General features: G+C 45.5%; 1 protein-coding gene across 1 annotated transcript; it reads right to left on the bottom strand.

The window, feature by feature from the left end:
- Positions 1-586: 586 nt before the first annotated feature.
- LOC119922635 (vomeronasal type-1 receptor 1-like) lies at positions 587-12,939 on the bottom strand. Its single transcript, XM_038742351.1, has 4 exons — positions 12,693-12,939; positions 12,417-12,656; positions 12,113-12,384; positions 587-649 (listed from the first exon to the last, which is right to left on the bottom strand). The coding sequence occupies exons 1-4, from the start codon at positions 12,937-12,939 to the stop codon at positions 587-589; spliced, it is 822 nt and encodes a 273-aa protein (XP_038598279.1).
- Between the last annotated feature and the right edge of the window lie 3,987 nt (positions 12,940-16,926).

Here is a 16,926-nt window from a genome sequence, read left to right as displayed (position 1 = left end):
CCAAAGAAGATTCTGTCCAATACAGGTTACGATGCAAAACTACAACATGTCATTAAGATGCAGAATTTCTCAGAGCTAATGTTAAGTCTACTGATATCTTGAGTTGTTTTTAATATTTATGTACAACATAGGAATGTTGTGCTAGAAATCAATAGGCTATAGTCTCTAAGTCACTTGCTGGTAATCAGCAAGTGCTTGAGGGCGAGAGGAAGGAAGACATGATGTCATTTTTCAGGCATCCAAACCGAGAAAGCCTAGATCTTAAATTTGAAACATTGAAAAGCAGTGTGACCTCCTGAACATTTTGCCAAGTTAATCATATGGCATCACCAGCCTCCGGCGGCACTTCCTGGTGGGGCCCCGGGAGCGGCTGAGCCGGGACTCCCTCCTGGTTGGCGCCGGGCCCGGGTTGGGCCCCGCAGGCACGGCGCTGAAGAAGAACATGGCGTCCGAGTGGTGGGCCGGCCTGGGCCCGCTCCGCGAGCAGGTGTTCCCCGTGGAGGCCGCACTGCAGGCGGCCCGCCCCGCCCCGCCGCCCGACCTCAGGATCCTCTCCGACGACGCCTGCCGGGATGTCCTGTGACACCTAGCGCTCCGCGGGCGACAGCTCCGAGCCCGCCTGGCCGCCGAGCTCCACAATGCGGCCACGCTGAGGGGGATCCTGCTGCACAGTGACGTGCCCCGCCAGTCATCTTAATCTTAATCTTCCTCCCTTCAAAGCCCTACTGAGAGCTCACCTCCTCAGGGAGGCCTTCCCAGACTGAGCCCCCTCCTTCCTCTTCCCCCTCCTCCCCCTCCCAATCGCCCCCGCCTTACCTCCTTCCCCTCCCCACAGCACCTGTATATATGTATATATGTTTGTACGTATTTATCACTCCATTTATTTATTTATTTTATTTGTACATATTTATTCAATTTATTTTATTTCGTTAATATGTTTCATTTTGTTGTCTGTCTCCCCCTTCTAGACTGTGAGCCCACTGTTGGGTAGGGACCGTCTCTATATGTTTCCAACTTGGACTTTTCAAGCGCTTAGTACGGTGCTCTGCACATAGTAAGCGCTCAATAAGTACGATTGAATGAATGAATTAATGAATGAAGGGAGGGCATTCCAGGGCAAGGGGAGGACGTGGGCCGGGGATCGACTTCGGGACAGGCGAGAACGAGGCACAGTGAGGAGGTTAGCAGCAGAGGAGCGGAGGGTGCGCGCTCGGCTGTAGAAGGGAAGTAGGGAGGTGGGGTAGGAGGGGGCGAGGTGATGGAGAGCCTTGAAGCCGAGAATGAGGAGTATTTGCCTGATACGTAGGTTGATTGGTAGCCACTGGATATTTTTGAGGAGGGGAAAAACATGCCCAGACCGTTTCTACACAAAGATGATCCGGGCAGCAGCGTGAAGTATAGATTGAAGAGGGGAGAGATAGGAGGATGGGAGATCAGAGAGGTGGCTGATGCAGTAATCCAGTCGGGATAGGATGAGAGATTGAATCGGCAGGGTAGCGGTTTGGATGGAGAGGAAAGGACGGATCTTGGCGATGTTGCGGAGGTGAGACCGGCAGTTTTTGATGACGGATTGGATGTGAGGGGTGAACGAGAGAGCAGAGGTGAGGATGACACCAAGGTTGCGGGTTTGTGAGACGGGAAGGATGGGAAGGACGTCTACAGTGATGGAAAAGTCATGGAGATGGCAGGGTTTGGAAGGAAAGATAAGGAGTTCAGTCCTGGACATATTGAGTTTTAGATGGCGGGAAGAAATCCAAATGGAGATGTCTTGAAGGCAGGAGGAGACACGAGCCTGAAGGGAGGGAGAGAGAGCAGGGGCAGAGATGTAGATTTGGGTGTCATCAGCGTAGAGATGATAGTTGAAGCCGTGGGAGCGAATGAGTTCACCAAGGGAGTGAGTGTAGATAGAGAACAGAAGGGGACCAAGAACTGACCCTGGAGAAACCCCTATAGTAAAGGGATGAGTGGGGGAGGAGGAGCCCGCCAAAGAGGCTGAGAATGAACGGCCGGAGAGATAAAAGGAGAACAAGGAGAGGACAGAGTCTGTGTAGCAAGTCAGATCATCTGACTACCAGGCCCGCCCTCTTTCCATTTGGCCATGCTGCTTTCCTTGTGTCCCCCAAATGGTTCCATGAGCACTTACGTCCTCAGAGCCACTTACATACATCTACACATTCTCCTATTTCAGCACTCATTTATTCACTTACCTATGTTTGCATTCTCTTGTTGTCACCAGTTGTACCTCTATTTATCACCTCTTCACTAAAAACAACGTTGTGTCTTTCTGGTACCCTCATTAGACTGTAAGATCCTTGAGGGCAGGGATCATGTTTGTATTATCATTTTATACTCTCCTAAATGCTTAATACAGTGTTCTGAGCACCGTGGACCCCAGATATATTGGGTAGATTGATTGGTAGCAAATAGGGAAGTTGAGCCTGGGTTACCCAAAGAGCTTACAGCCCGCTTGACGGAAGTTCGTTGTGGGTAGGAAATGTGTCTATCAACTCAGTTATCAATCAATCAATTGTACAGAACACTATACTCAGCGCCTGGGAGAGTACAATACTAAAGATTACCGGACACATTCCCTGCTCATAACGAGCTAGTAGTCTAGAAGTGTAGGCAGACATGAATATGAACAAATAAGTCATTTATAACGTGTAATTTAAAGATATATATCGTATCTTTCCCAGCAGTATCTCTAGAAGAGATTTCCTGCCTCTTCTCAAAATCCACCTGCACGTCTGACCCCATTCTTTCATGGCTTATCAAAACAGTTGCCCCCTCCTTTCCTCCCTCCCTAAAAGCTGTCTTCAACTGTTCTCTCCCCAATCGCTTCTTCCTCACTGCTTTCAAAGATGCCCATGTCTCCCCTATCCTAAATAAATCCTCTGTAGACCCCATGGCTCTGTCCAATTACCACCCCATTCCCCTCCTACCATTCCTCTCCAAATTCCTTGAACGAGGTACAGTGCTTTGCACACAGTACGCGCTCAATAAATAAGATAGAATGAATGAATGAATGAGCTGTCTACAACGGCTATCTCAAATTCCTCTCCTCCAATTCTCTCCCTGACCCCCTCCAATTTGGCTTCCGTCCCATTCATTCCACAGAAACTGACCACTCAAAGGTCACCATTCATTCATTCATTCAATCGTATTTATTGAGCGCTTACTGCATGCAGAGCACTGTACTAAGCGCTTGGGAAGTACAAATTGGCAACATGTAGGGACGGTCCCTACCCAACAACGGGCTCACAGTCTAGGAGGGGGAGACAGACAACAATACAAAACATGTGGACAGGTGTCAAGTTGTCAGAACAAATAGAATTAAAGCTAAATTGCACATAATTAACAAAATAAATAAAATAGTAAATATGTACAAGTTAAAAAAATAGAGTAATAAATCTGTACAAACATATATGCAGGTGCTGTGGGGAGGGGAAGGAGGTAGGGCGGGGGGAGAGAGATCTCTTTCTTGCCAAATCCAATGGCTTCCACTCTATCCTAATCGTCCTCGACCTGTAAGCTCGTTGTGGGCAGGGAATGTGTCTGTTTATCATTTTATTGTACTCTCTCAAGCGCTTAGTACAGTGCTCTGCACACAGTAAGTGCTCAAGAAATGCAATTGACTGACTGACTGACTTTAAGCTGCCTTTGACACTGTCGACCACCCCCTTCACCTGGAAACATGATCAAACCTCAGCTTCACTGACACTGTCGTCTCCTGGTTCTCCGCCTATCTCTCTGGCCACTGATTCTCAGTGTCCTTCTCTGGCTCCTCTTCTGTCTTCCACCCCCTAACTGTGGGGGTCCCTCAAGGTTCAGATCTGGATCCCCTTCTATCCTCCACCTCCACCCACTCCTTTGGAGAACTTATTTGCTCCCACGGCTTCAGCTTCCGCCTCTGTGCAGATGACATCCAAATCTATGTCTCCAGCCCTGATGTCTCGCTCTCTCTGCAGGCTCTCATTTCATCTTGCCTTTAAGACATCTCTACTTCGATGTCCTCCCATTACCTTAAGCTTAGCATGTCCAAAGCAGAACTCCTTTCCATCCCTCTCAAACACTGTCCTCTTCCTGACTTTCCCATCACTGAAGAAGACTCCACCATTCTTCTTGTCTCAGAAGCCCATAGCCTTGGCGTTATCCTTGACCTCTCTCTTTCATTCAACCCACATATTCAGTCTATCATTAAATCGTGTCGGTTCCACCTTCATACCATCACTAAAATCAGCCCTTTCGCCTCCATTCAAACTGCTACCAAGTTATGCAATCACTCATCCTATTCCTCCTGGATTACTTCATCAGTCTCCTTGCTGACCTCCCAGCCTCCTGTCTCACCCAACTCGAGTCCATAGTTCACCCTGATTCCCAGATCAGTTTTCTACATAAACGTTCAAGACATGTTTTCCCACTCCTTAAGATACTCCAGTAGTTTCCCATCCACCTCAATATCAAAGGAAAACTCCACAACATTGGCTTAAAGCACTCAATCACTTTGCCTCCTCCTACCTCACCTTGCTACTCTCCTACTACAATCCAGCCTTCACACTTCACTCCTCTAATGCCAACCTTCGCACTGTACCTCTGTCTCATCTATCGCACTGGCGAACCCTCATCCATGTCCTGCCTCTAGCTTGGAAGGCCTTCCATCCTAAAACCCGACAATTACTCTCCCCACCTTCAACGCCTTACTGAGCGCACATCTCCTTCAAGAGGCCTAACCTAATTAAGCCCCCCTTTCCTTTTCTCCCACTTTCTTCTGCATTGTCCTGAATATTTTCCTTTGTTCATCCCCGCTCCCAGCCTTACAGCACTTACGCCCATATCTGTAATTCATTCATTTATATTAATGTCTCTCTCATACCTCTAGACTATAGGCTTAATGTGGACAGCAAACCCGCATCACTATTGGCTTCAAAGCTTTCCATCATCTTTCCCCCTCTTATCTCATCTCCCTTTTCTCCTTCTACAACCCAGCCCTCACACTCCGATCCTCTGCCGCTAACCTCCTTACTGTGCCTCGTTCTCGCCTGTACCGCTGTCGACCCTCGGCCCATGTCCTACCCCTGGCCTAGAATGCCCTATCATCTCACATCCGTCAAACTGGCACATTTCCTCCCTTCAAAGCCCTGCTGAAAGCTCACCTTCTCCAGGAGACTTTCCCATACTGAGCCCTGCTTTTCCTCTTCTCCTTCTCCCTTCCCCATCGCCCCGACTTCCTCCCTCTGCTGAACCCCCCCACCCCACAGCACTTGTGTATATATGTTCATATTTATTATTCTATTAATTTTATTAAGGATGTGCATATATCTATAATTCTATTTATTTATATTGACGCTACTGATGCCTGTGTACTTGTCTTGTTTTATTTTGTTGTGTATTTCCCCCTTCTAGATTTTGAGGCCATTGTTGGATAGCGATTGTCTCTATTTGTTGCCAAATTGTACTTTCCAAGTGCTTTGTACAATACTGTTCTAAGTGCTGGGGTAGATACAAAAGTTAATCAAGTTGATACTACTCCCTTTCTTATGGTATTGACAGTTGGTATTCACCCCATCTTCAACCCCACAACAAATATGTGCATGTCTATATAGTCAACATTATGAATTATTTATTTATATCAATGTCACTCTCCCTCTCTAGACTGTAAGCATGTTGTGGGTAGGGAACGTGTCTACCAAGTCTGTTGTATTGAACTATCCCAACTACGTAGTACAGCGCTCTGCATATGTTAAGTGCTCAATAAATACCATTGCTGCTGATGATGGTAAGCATTTATATGTGTTAGATACTGTACTAAGAGTTGGAGTAAATGCTAGATCATCAGGGTGGACCTAGTAAATGTCCCACATGGGGCTCACATTCTTAATTTCCATTTTACAGATGAGGGAGAGGAGACACAGAGAAAAAAAGTGATTTGCCCAAGATCACTCCACAGACAAATGGCGGGGCCGGGATTAGAATCCAGGTCTTTTGACTCATTCATTCATTCATTCATTCATTCATTCATTCATTCATTCAATCATATTTATTAAGCACTTACTGTGTGAAGAGCACTGGACTAAGCACTTGGTAAAGTACAGTACAACAATAAAGAGTGACAATCCCTGCCAACAAAGAGCTCACAGTATAGAAGCCTTCTCTCTGATCTCCCATCCTCGTGTCTCTCTCCACTTCAATCCATACTTCATGCTGCTGCCCGGATTATCTTTGTCCAGAAACGCTCTGGGCATATTACTCCCCTCCTCAAAAATCTCCAGTGGCTACCAATCAATCTGCGCATCAGGCAGAAACTCCTCACCCTGGGCTTCAAGGCTCTCCATCACCTCGCCCCCTCCTACCTCACCTCCCTTCTCTCCTTCTACTGCCCAGCCCGCAACCTCCGCTCCTCCACCGCTAATCTCCTCACTGTACCTCGTTCTCGCCTGTCCCGCCGTCGACCCCCGGCCCACGTCATCCCCCGGGCCTGGAATGCCCTCCCTCTGCCCCTCCGCCAAGCTAGCTCTCTTCCTCCCTTCAAGGCCCTGCTGAGAGCTCACCTCCTCCAGGAGGCCTTCCCAGACTGAGCCCCTTCCTTCCTCTTCCCCCTCTCCATCCCCCCATCTTACCTCCTTCCCTTCCCCACAGCACCTGTATATATGTATATATGGTTGTACATATTTATTACTCTATTTATTTATTCATTTATTTATTTTACTTGTACATTTCTATCCTATTTATTTTATTTTGTTGGTATGTTTGGTTCTGTTCTCTGTCTCCCCCTTTTAGACTGTGAGCCCACTGTTGGGTAGGGACTGTCTCTATGTGTTGCCAATTTGTACTTCCCAAGCGCTTAGTACAGTGCTCTGCACATAGTAAGCGCTCAATAAATACGATTGATTGATTGATTGATTAGAAGGGGGGAGACAGGCATCAGTAAATATAAACAGACATCAATACAAATAAATAAAATTGCAGCTATATATATAAGTGCTATGTGGCTGGGAGAAGGGGGAAGAGCAAAGGGAGCATGTTAGGGCAACGCAGAAATAAGTGGGAGATGAGCAAAGGTAGGACAGTCTGGGGAGGCATCTTGGAAGAGATATGCTTTCAGTAAGACTTTGAAGTAGCGGGAGAGAATTGTCTGGCAGATTTGAGGAGGGAGGGCGTTCTGGGTCAGAGTTAGAATGTAGGCCAGGGGTCGACGGTGGGACTGGAACGATCAGGCACAGTGAAAAGGTTAGTACCAGAGGAGCCAGGTATGTGGGCTGGGTTGTAGAAAGAGAGAAGTGTGGTAAGGTAGGAGGAGGCTAGGTGATGGAGTGTTTTAAAGCCAATGGTGAGGAGTTTTTGTTTGATAAGGAGATGGATGGGCAGCCACTGGAGATTTTTTAAGAGTGGGGTTGACATGTCCTGAACGTTTCTGTAGAAATATGATCCAGGCAGTCAAGTGAAGTCTGGACTGGAATGGGGAGGAGGCAGAAGATTGGGGGGTCGGCAAGGAGGCTGATGCAGTAATCTAGTGGGATAGAGCGATTGTATTAACGTGGTAGCAGTTTGGATGGAGAGGAAAGGGCAGATATGAGCGATGTTGTGAAGGTGGGACTGACAGGACTAGGTGACGGATTGAATATGTGGGTTGAATATAATAATAACAATAATAATAATAATAATAATAATAATGGCATTTATTAAGCGCTTACTATGTGCAAAGCACTGTTCTAAGCACTGGGGAGGTTACAAGGTGATCAGGTTGTCCCGCGCGGGGGGCTCACAATCTTAATCCCCATTTTACATATGAGGGAACTGAGGCACAGAGAAGTTAAGTGACTTGCCCAAAGTCACACAGCTGACAATTGGCAGAGCCGGGATTTGAACCCACGACCTCTGACTCCAAAGCCCGTGCTCTTTCCACTGAGCCACGCTGCTTCTCCTAATGAGATTTGGACATGGCCTCTGAGTCCTCTGACTCCCAGTCCCATATGCTCCCCACTAGGCTATGGTGCTCCTCACAAGTAGCCACACATGAGATTCACGGTCTAAGTAGGAGGGAGAACAGGTATTGAATCCCCATTTTACAGTTGAGGAAACTGAAGCACAGAGAAGTTTAGTGACTTTCCCGTGCTCACGAAACAGGCTAGTGGCAGTGCTGGGTTTAGAACCAAGGACCTCCGGCACCCAGACCCACGCTCCTTTCACTAGACAAAAATTGTGCCTCTGCAAATATTCATTCATTTATTCATTCAATCGTATTTATTGAGCACTTACTGTATGCAGAATACTGTACTAAGCGCTTGGAAAGTACAGTTCAGCAACAAATAGGCACACTCCCTACCCAACAACGGGCTCACAGTCTAGAAATATGAACCTCTAACAGCACTAAAATTCAGTTTTGCCTCCTGCTTTCTTCTCTACCTCTCCCAGCAGACGACATCTTCACAACGATGTCCAGTGGGGCTAATTGCCTTCATCTCCCCCCATGGGACTTTCTCCATGACTCCTGTCTCCAAAAGCCATATCAGGTGATTAAATATCACCAGTTTCCTTCCGATGCACTGTGACCTGATGAAACGGGTTTGTGCATCAGAGCATTTCAGACACACATTTGAGTGTCTTTGTGGGTCTTACGGTGCTTCAATGACAGCAGAAGAACTGTAACACTGACCATCTCTGTATGGAAGGAGATTATCCCTCATGCTGGGTAATCTGACCCTGAAAATAAGTTCCTTCCACTCTCCACCTCTTTGTTCCCATGACGATCCTGAAGCACAGAGAGAGGCTGATACTTAACCAGGGTCTCCCAGAAAGTCAGCAAGAGAGTTGGGATCGGATCTCAGATTAACCTTGTCCATCTGACTGTCAGTCAGCCTTCCAGACTGCCCTTGTCTCAGAAAAAAATCAACATTTCCATATGGTAAGCGTCAAGGGACTGTTATGAGTTTGTGAACGCAAACAGATTCAGTAGCCTTTGGTATAATTATCCTGTTGGGGTACAGCAGGAAAGAATCTAAAATCTGTATTTGGAACTAAAATTTTTGTCTGTCTCTTCCATTAGATTGAAAGATCTTTGAGGGAAGGGAACATGTGCCTTGATTTGTTAGATGATATTTGTATTGTCTAATTACTGTCTCTCTTGTAACACATTTAAAAGCTTAGGAAGTTGAGGTCAGTCAAATATTTCTTGAGCCTGAACTAGACACTTGATTATTACAATGAAAAGTCACTTGTTTCAATTTTGGTGATGTAGAATGTTGGGGATTTTTTTTCTGCTAGTTCCCACATAGTACATTTTACATTTAAGGAAGAATTTAAACTGCAAAGGAGTTTGTAGTTGAGAATTTGTGTGGCCTAGGGGATAGAGCACGGGCTTGGGAGTCAGAAGAACCTGGGTTCTAATTCCAACTCTGTCACTTGTCTGCTTTGTCAACTTGGGCAAGTCACTTAATTTTTCTGTGCCTCATTTATCTCATTTGTAAAATGGGGACTAATATGTGAGCCTCAGATGGGTCATGGACTGAGTCCAATTTGATTAGCTTGTTTCTACCCCAGTGCTAAATTCAGTGCCTGTACACTTTACAAATACCATAAAAATTGAAACTTGCAGGGCTTTTCTCCCTGAGATGGTTAAATCGGAAAAATGTGTCTGTCTCCCTCTAGACCACAAGCCCGCTGTGGGCAGGGATTGCCTCTCAATTGCTGAACTGTACTTTCCAAGCGCTTAGTACAGTGCTCTTCACACTTTAAGCGTTCAGTAAATACAATTGAATGAATGAATGAATGAATGAATGAATGAATGAATGAATGAATGAATTTGTTAAGCATTTACATTGTGCCAGGCACTGTACTAAGCCCAGGGGTAAGGACTTTGAGGTCAGGGAAATATATTTTGCTACTGTTAACACTTCCAAGCTCATTGTAGGCAGGGAATGTGTTTACCAATCCTATTATATTGTACTCTCCCAAGTGTTTAGTACAGTGCACTGCACACAGTAAAATGATTGATTGATTGACTGAGTGATTGAGTGGACATTGAAAGCCAGTGATTCACTGATTGAGTAATACAATTTCAAGGTTTTTTTTTTCCAATCTGATTCAAAATGGGGGAAAATAGTCAAAGATGGAAAACTGATAAGGTTAACTATTTGTCATCCAACAACATATGGACAGAATAGTGGCAGTCTTATAATGATAATTGTATTTGTTATAATAATGGTATTTGTTAAATATTTTCTATGTGTCAAGCCCTGGACTAAGCGCTAGGGTAGATACAAGATGATCAAACACATGGAAAGAATAGAGACTACTGTACTCACCCAAGTGCTTAGTACAGTGCTCTGCACACAGTAAAGGCTCAATAAATGTCATTGATTGACTAATTTCTGTAGACTGTAAGCTCATTGCAGGCAGGGAATGTGTTTACCAACCCTCTGGTACTGTAGTCTTCCAGGTTCTTAGTGCGGTGCTCTGCGCATAGTAAGCACTCAATAAAATATCACTGATTGATAAGAACTGGTCTCCCTGATGTTTGTAACATCTAACCCCTTGACCCACACCCTGGACTCCAGACCATTTCACCTCCCGAAAACACTTGCTTTTCTACTCCTCCCTTATTGAATCCTTTCACCTTTCACTCTTCAATGGCTATTGTTCTAGTCTCGAGAAGCTGCATAGGCTAGTGGAAGGAGCCTGGCCCTCAGAGAGGACGCCGGTTCTAGTCCCAGCTCCATCACCTGTCTGCTGTGTGACCTTGAAGAAGCTACTTTACTTCTCTAGGCCTCAGTTCTCTCATCTGTAAAAGGGGGAATCAATACCTAGCTCCCTCCTACTTAGAATGTGAGACCCATGAGGGACCTGATGATCTTGTATCTACACCAGTGCTGAATACATAGTGAGTACTTGACAAATATCATTATTTCCTCAGACCTCTTGTATCTAATGATCTTACATTTGCTCCAGTGCTTAGTACATAGTGAGTACCTGACAAATATCATTATTTCTTCAGACTTCTTTCAGGGTTGGAAATGCTGTAATGATGAAGGTGAAGATGAAGGTGAAGATGATGATGATGATGATGATGATGATGATGATGATGACGATGAAATGGTAGGAATTTGGGGGGTAGGGGAGATTTGGAGGTATCAGAGAAGTTGCTGGGTTAAATCATTAGGGGCAAAGAAATCATCTACATTTAAAACGTGCAAGGGCTCCAGACCTTCATATAAAGAGAGTTACACTCCTGTATGGAGGGACATATAGAAATGGCACATCAAGGAGCCCCAGAATTTCATTCCCAAGAACAACATCCTTACTTCACCAATCCTTTCTGCTCCATTACTTTATTAAAATTGTATTTGTTACTATGTGTCAAGCACTGTTCTAAACATATGATTAGATACAAGTTAACCGTGTCGAACACAATCCCTGCCCCACAAGGGGCTCACAGTATAAGTATTGAATTTTACAGTTGATGAAACTGAGGCCCAGACAATTGAAGATGCTTGCCCAAAGTCACACAGCAGAGAAGTGTAAAAGCAGGGATTAGAACTCGTCATCTGAATCTATCCCCCTCTGTTCGATCCCTTGATCTCACTCGCTCCTCATTAATTTTGTATTGTAGAACAGCCCATAGCGACCTTATCACAGGAGACAGTGCGTTCATTTTGCAATCTGAAAGTTCTGAATTTTGAGTTTCAGATTGTGGTGGGCGCTGTTTCTTTTTACTGGTATTTGTTAAGTGCTTCCTATGTGCAAGGTACTGTACCAAATTCTGGGGTAGATACAAATTAATCCAGTTGGACACACTCCACGTCCCACATGGGGCTTACAGTTTCACTCCCTATTTCAAAGATGAGGTAACTGAGGCACAGAGAAGTTACGTGACTTGCCCAAATCCACACAGCAGGCATGTGGCCGATCTGGGATTAGAACTCAGGTACCTCTGAGTTCCAGGTGTGTGATCTCTTCACTAGGCCATGCTGCTACCTCAGGAAGGGTCCCTCGATATAAAAGACAATCTTGGGAAGGACATAGGTTCCTCATGGAGATGGAACCTTGTCTTCCTCAAACGGGCCTCCCAGAAAGTGGCAAGCTTGGTGTTACTGCTTAACAGCAAGAAGGAGCTGACAGTGGCATAACCGTTGACCACAAACATATTCGCATTCAGGAGGGTGATGTTGTTCCTGAGGGAACTTCCAAGAAACAGTGATAGTATGAAGTCCATGCAGTAGAAGGCCCCAAAGCAACTGACCAGCAACAAGATGGCCAGGGTTGCTCTCGTCTCCTGGGATTTCCAAGGAGGTGGGCGCTGGCCGTGTAGATGCTGGACCTTCTGGCTGTGTCGGAAGAGGAAGCGGACCATGTAGCCACTGGAGCGTCCCATGATTCCCAAGGACACGACTTTGCAGAGTGCCATAAGGAAAGGGACAGACCTATGAGGCTGCTGACGAGCTTGACGGAACAGTAGCCATCACTGAATCTGGTCTCGTGGCTGGTCACGTTGGAAGATGCGGCAGTGTTGAACAGGACGTTGATGTCCACAATAGACTTGAGCCACAAGAGGATAAAGGTTGGGAGGATATTATTTCTGACCCTGGTTTTGAACTGTGCCCAGAGAGAGGAACTGGCGCTGATGACCGTACTCACGGGGCCGGTGGTGCAGATGGAGGGACCTTTGGTCAACCGGTACACATAGGCGAATGTTTAACATCCGATGTCTGTCTTCAGGAGCCGCAGACTCTGCGCTGATGCTGACACAGTAACCACTCTGGTAAGGAGCATCGCAGTGTGTACCAGGGCCAGGTGAATGATATCCAGGTCCGTTGGCTTCGGCCTGGGCTCCAGGAGGATTGTGGAAACGTGGAGAGTGATGAGGAGGGAGTTTCTCATGACCCCCACTCCGGTCCGGAAGAGAAAACAGATGCTCTGTACCACATCACTGGAGAAAGTCAGCATTCTCACTTCTCAGGGTTGGTAGGTAGAATCTAAAGAGGAATAGAATATGTAAAGGAAAGTAACATATGTTATGCAATGGTCACTAGGAAAAATCTGACAGAACCCAGAACCCAACAGAATTTAGGGCACAGGGCCAAAGAAATTTCAACTATCCCTCAATCGATCATATTTACTGAGTGCTTACTGTGTGCAGAGAACTGTAGTAAGCATTTGGGAGAGTAATAATGATAATAATAATGGTATTTGTTAAGCCCTTATTAAGTGCCAGTCACTGTACTAAGCGCTGGGGTAGATACAAGGTAATCAGGTTGTCCCACATGGGGCTCACAATCTTAATCCCCATTTTACAAATGAGATAACTGAGGCATAGAGAAGTTAAGTAAGTTGCCCAAAGTCACACAGCAGACAAGTGGCAGAGCCGGGATTAAAGCCCACAACGTCTGACTCCCAAGCCCGTGCTGTTTCCACTAAGCCACGCAGAGTTGATAGACATGGCCCCTACCCACAACGAGCTTACAGTCTACAAACTGTAGTTATCCAACATCATGCTAGTAATAATCACAATGATAATAATAATTGTATTTGTTCAGCACTTACTACATGCCAATCCCTGTTCTAAGTGCTGAAATAGATACAACATAATCAGGTTGGACACAGTCCTTGTTCCATATGGGGATCACATTCTAGGAAGTAGGATTTAATTCCTATTTTGCAGATGAGGAAAGCAAGGCACAGAGAAGTGAAATGACTTGGCCAGGATCAACACAGGAAACCAGTGGCAAAACCAGTGGCAGCACCAGGATTAGAACCCAGGTCATCTAACTCCCAGTACCATGCTCTTTCCATTAGGCCATGCGGGTTCTCATCTCATCCCAAACAGTGTACCTCAATCTTCCACCCAAAACTCTCTCCCGGACTTTCTCATCACCGTAGGCACGATCACCATCGTCCCAGTCTCATATACCCCCAACCTTGGTGTTTTTCCCGACTCATCTCCTTCACTGAAACCACATATTCAATTTTTCATCAAGTCCTGTCAGGTCTATCTTCACATGTGTAGAATCTGCCCTTCCCTCTCTGAATAAACTGCTATCACACTGATCCAAGCACTTTTCCTATCCCACTTTGACTACTGTATCAGCCTCCTTGCTTACCTCTCTGCCTCCTGTCTCTTCTTCAAGTTCACACTTCACTTCATTTCCTGCATTGTTTTTCTACAAAACAGAAGAGTCCACATCTCCCCACTCCTCATGTGGTTGCCCATTCATAGCAGAGTGGCTTAGTGGAAAGAGCACGGGATTGGGAGTCAGCAGTTGTGAGTTCTAATCCCTGCTCTGCCACTTAATAGCTGTGTGACTTTGGGCCAGTCACTTCACTTTTCTGTGTCTCAGTTACCTCATCTGTAAAATGGGGATTAAGATGGTGAGCCGCACGTGGGGCACCCTGATAACCTTCTATCTATCCCAGTGCTTAGAACAGTGTTTGGCACATAGTAAACCCTTAACAAATGCCATCATTATTAGTGTGGTTACTGAAATCTACTTGCCATTGGCTTTAAGGCATTCTAACAGCTCTTCCCCTCCTACCTTTCCTTGCTGATCTGTTACAACCAAACGTGCACATTTTGTTTCTCTAATGAAAGTTGCATTAAAGTGAGGTTCTGGGAGTCAGAAGGACCTAGGTTCTAGTCCTGAGTCTGCCACTTCCTTGCTGTGTGACTTGGGACAAATCACTTAATTTATATGCCTGTCAGTTACCTCATTTGTAAAATCCGGAGTAAGACCTTAACCACCATGTGGGACATGGACTGTGTCCAACCTGATTACTTAGTATCTACTTCAGCACTTAAAACAATGCCTGGCCCATAGTAAGGGCTTAACAAGTACCATAAAAAACAAACTAAAAACCACTAAAAAACTTACTGTAGTTCATTTCTTGCCCATGTCCTCTTTCTGGCCTTAAACACCCTCTTCCTTTATATCCGACAGACTACCACTCTCCCCAGCTTTAAAGTCATCTTAAAATTCCCATCTCCTCCAAAAGGCCTTCACAGACTAAGCCCTAAGTTTTTTTAATGGTATTTGTTAAGCACATTTCATGTGTCAATCACTGTTCTAAGCAATGTTGTAGGTACAAAGTCCATGTCCCACATGGACCTCTGAGACTTAATCCTCATTTTACAGCTGAAGAAACAGAAGCTCAGAGAAGAGATGTGATTTGACTAAGGTCATAAAGCAGACAAATGATAGAGCTGTAATTAGAACCAAGGTCCTTCTGAATCCCAGACCCGTGCTCTACTCACTAGGTCATGCTGCTTTCCTTTTCTGTTCCGTTTAAGCATTCCCTCCTATCATTCCTTTCCAAACTCCTTGAGAGAGTTGTCAACAGCCTCTATCTCAAATTCCTCTCCTCCATGTTTCTCCTTAACCCCTCCAACCTGCCTTCCATTCCCATCACTCAACAGAAAACACCTTCTTAAAGGTCACCAATCGTCACCAACGACCCCCTTCTCCTAGAAACATTATCCAACCTCAGATTCATTGACAATGTCCCCTCCTGGTTCTCTTCTTATCTCTCTAGCCGCTCATTCTCAGTCTCCTTCACGGGCCCCTTCTCTGCCTCCCACCTCCCAACTATGAGGGTCCCTCAGTGTTCACGTCTGGGTCCCCTTCTATCCTCCATCTACACCCACTCCCTTAGAGAACTCATTCACTCGGATGGCTTCAAATACCACCATTATGCAGATGACACCCAAATCTAAATTTCCAGCCCTGATCTCCCTTCCTCTGTGCAGTTTCACATTTTCTCCTCCCTTCAAGACAGCACTACTTGGATGATCTCTCATCACCTCAAGGTTAACATGTCCAAAACAGAACTCCTTATCTTTCCACCCAAACCCTGTCCTCCCCCTGACATTCCCATCACTGTAGATGGCACCACCATCCTTCCTGTCTTACAAGCCTGTATCCTAGGCGTTATCATTCAGTCATTCAATCATATTTATTGAACACTTACTGTGTGCAGAGCACTGTACTAACTGATTAGGATAATACAATACAGAAGTAAACAGACACATTCACTGTCCACAGTGAGTTTACAGTCTGGGGTGGCTGGGGGTGGAGGAGGGGAGAAGACAGACATTAATATAAATAAATAATTTTCAGATATATATATATATATATATATATAATGATAGAGACAGGAATTCATCCTATCCTGAGCCCCACAGTGCTTACATATCTATCCTTATCCCCTGTCATTAGTCCTATCTGGAATCTATTTCAATGTCTAACTCCCCCTCTAAAACTATAAGCTCCAGGTGGGCAGGAAATGTCTCTAACAACTCCATTGTATTTTTCTCTCACGAGTGCTCAATACATTGCTTGGTGCTCCGTAACAGGAAACAATAATGATGGCATTTGTTAAGCGCTTGCTATGTGCCAAACACTGTTCTAAACACTGGGGTAGATACAGGGGAAACAGTTTGTCTCACATAGTCATAATCCCCATTTTTACAGATGAGGTAACTGAGGCACAGAGAAGTTAAGTGACTTGCCAGAGGTCACAGAGCAGACAAGTGGGGGAGCCGGGATTAGAACTAACAACCTCTAGACTCCCAGGCCCATGCTCTTTCCACTAAGCCACGTTTCTTGTCAAATCAGTTAGAGTGACTTTAAACCAGAATCGTGGAGTAACCGCGGAACTGTTACACGCCCAAGACTGAGATCCATATCTTCCCTCCCAAACTCTGTCTTCTCCCTGACTTTCACGTCACTGTAGACGGCACTACTATCCTTCCCGTCTCACAAGCCCACAACCTTGGTGTCATCCTTGACTCCGCTCTCTCGGTCACCCCACACATCCAATCCTTCACCAAAACCTGCCGATCTCACCTCCACAACATCGCCAAGATCCTTCCTTTCCTCTCCATCTAAACCGCTACCTTGTTGGTACATTCTCTCATCCTATCCCGACTGGATTACTGCA

This window comes from Tachyglossus aculeatus, unplaced genomic scaffold, assembly GCF_015852505.1.
Source record: "Tachyglossus aculeatus isolate mTacAcu1 unplaced genomic scaffold, mTacAcu1.pri scaffold_115_arrow_ctg1, whole genome shotgun sequence".
Taxonomy (NCBI): Eukaryota; Metazoa; Chordata; class Mammalia; order Monotremata; family Tachyglossidae; genus Tachyglossus; species Tachyglossus aculeatus.
This window is presented reverse-complemented; position numbering and strand designations above follow the sequence as displayed.

What these genes read in the sequence shown, in the direction of transcription:
- LOC119922635 (XM_038742351.1), bottom strand. Translation starts at nt 12,939, where the DNA reads ATGCTGACTTTCTCCAGTGATGTGGTACAGAGCATCTGTTTTCTCTTC. An exon ending in GCTCGTCAGCAGCCTCATAG is followed by an intron (nt 12,385 to 12,416) that starts GTCTGTCCCTTT and finishes CACTCTGCAAAG; the next exon opens with TCGTGTCCTTGGGAATCATG. An exon ending in TGGTCAACGGTTATGCCACT is followed by an intron (nt 650 to 12,112) that starts GTCAGCTCCTTC and finishes GATCCCCCTCAG; the next exon opens with CGTGGCCGCATTGTGGAGCT.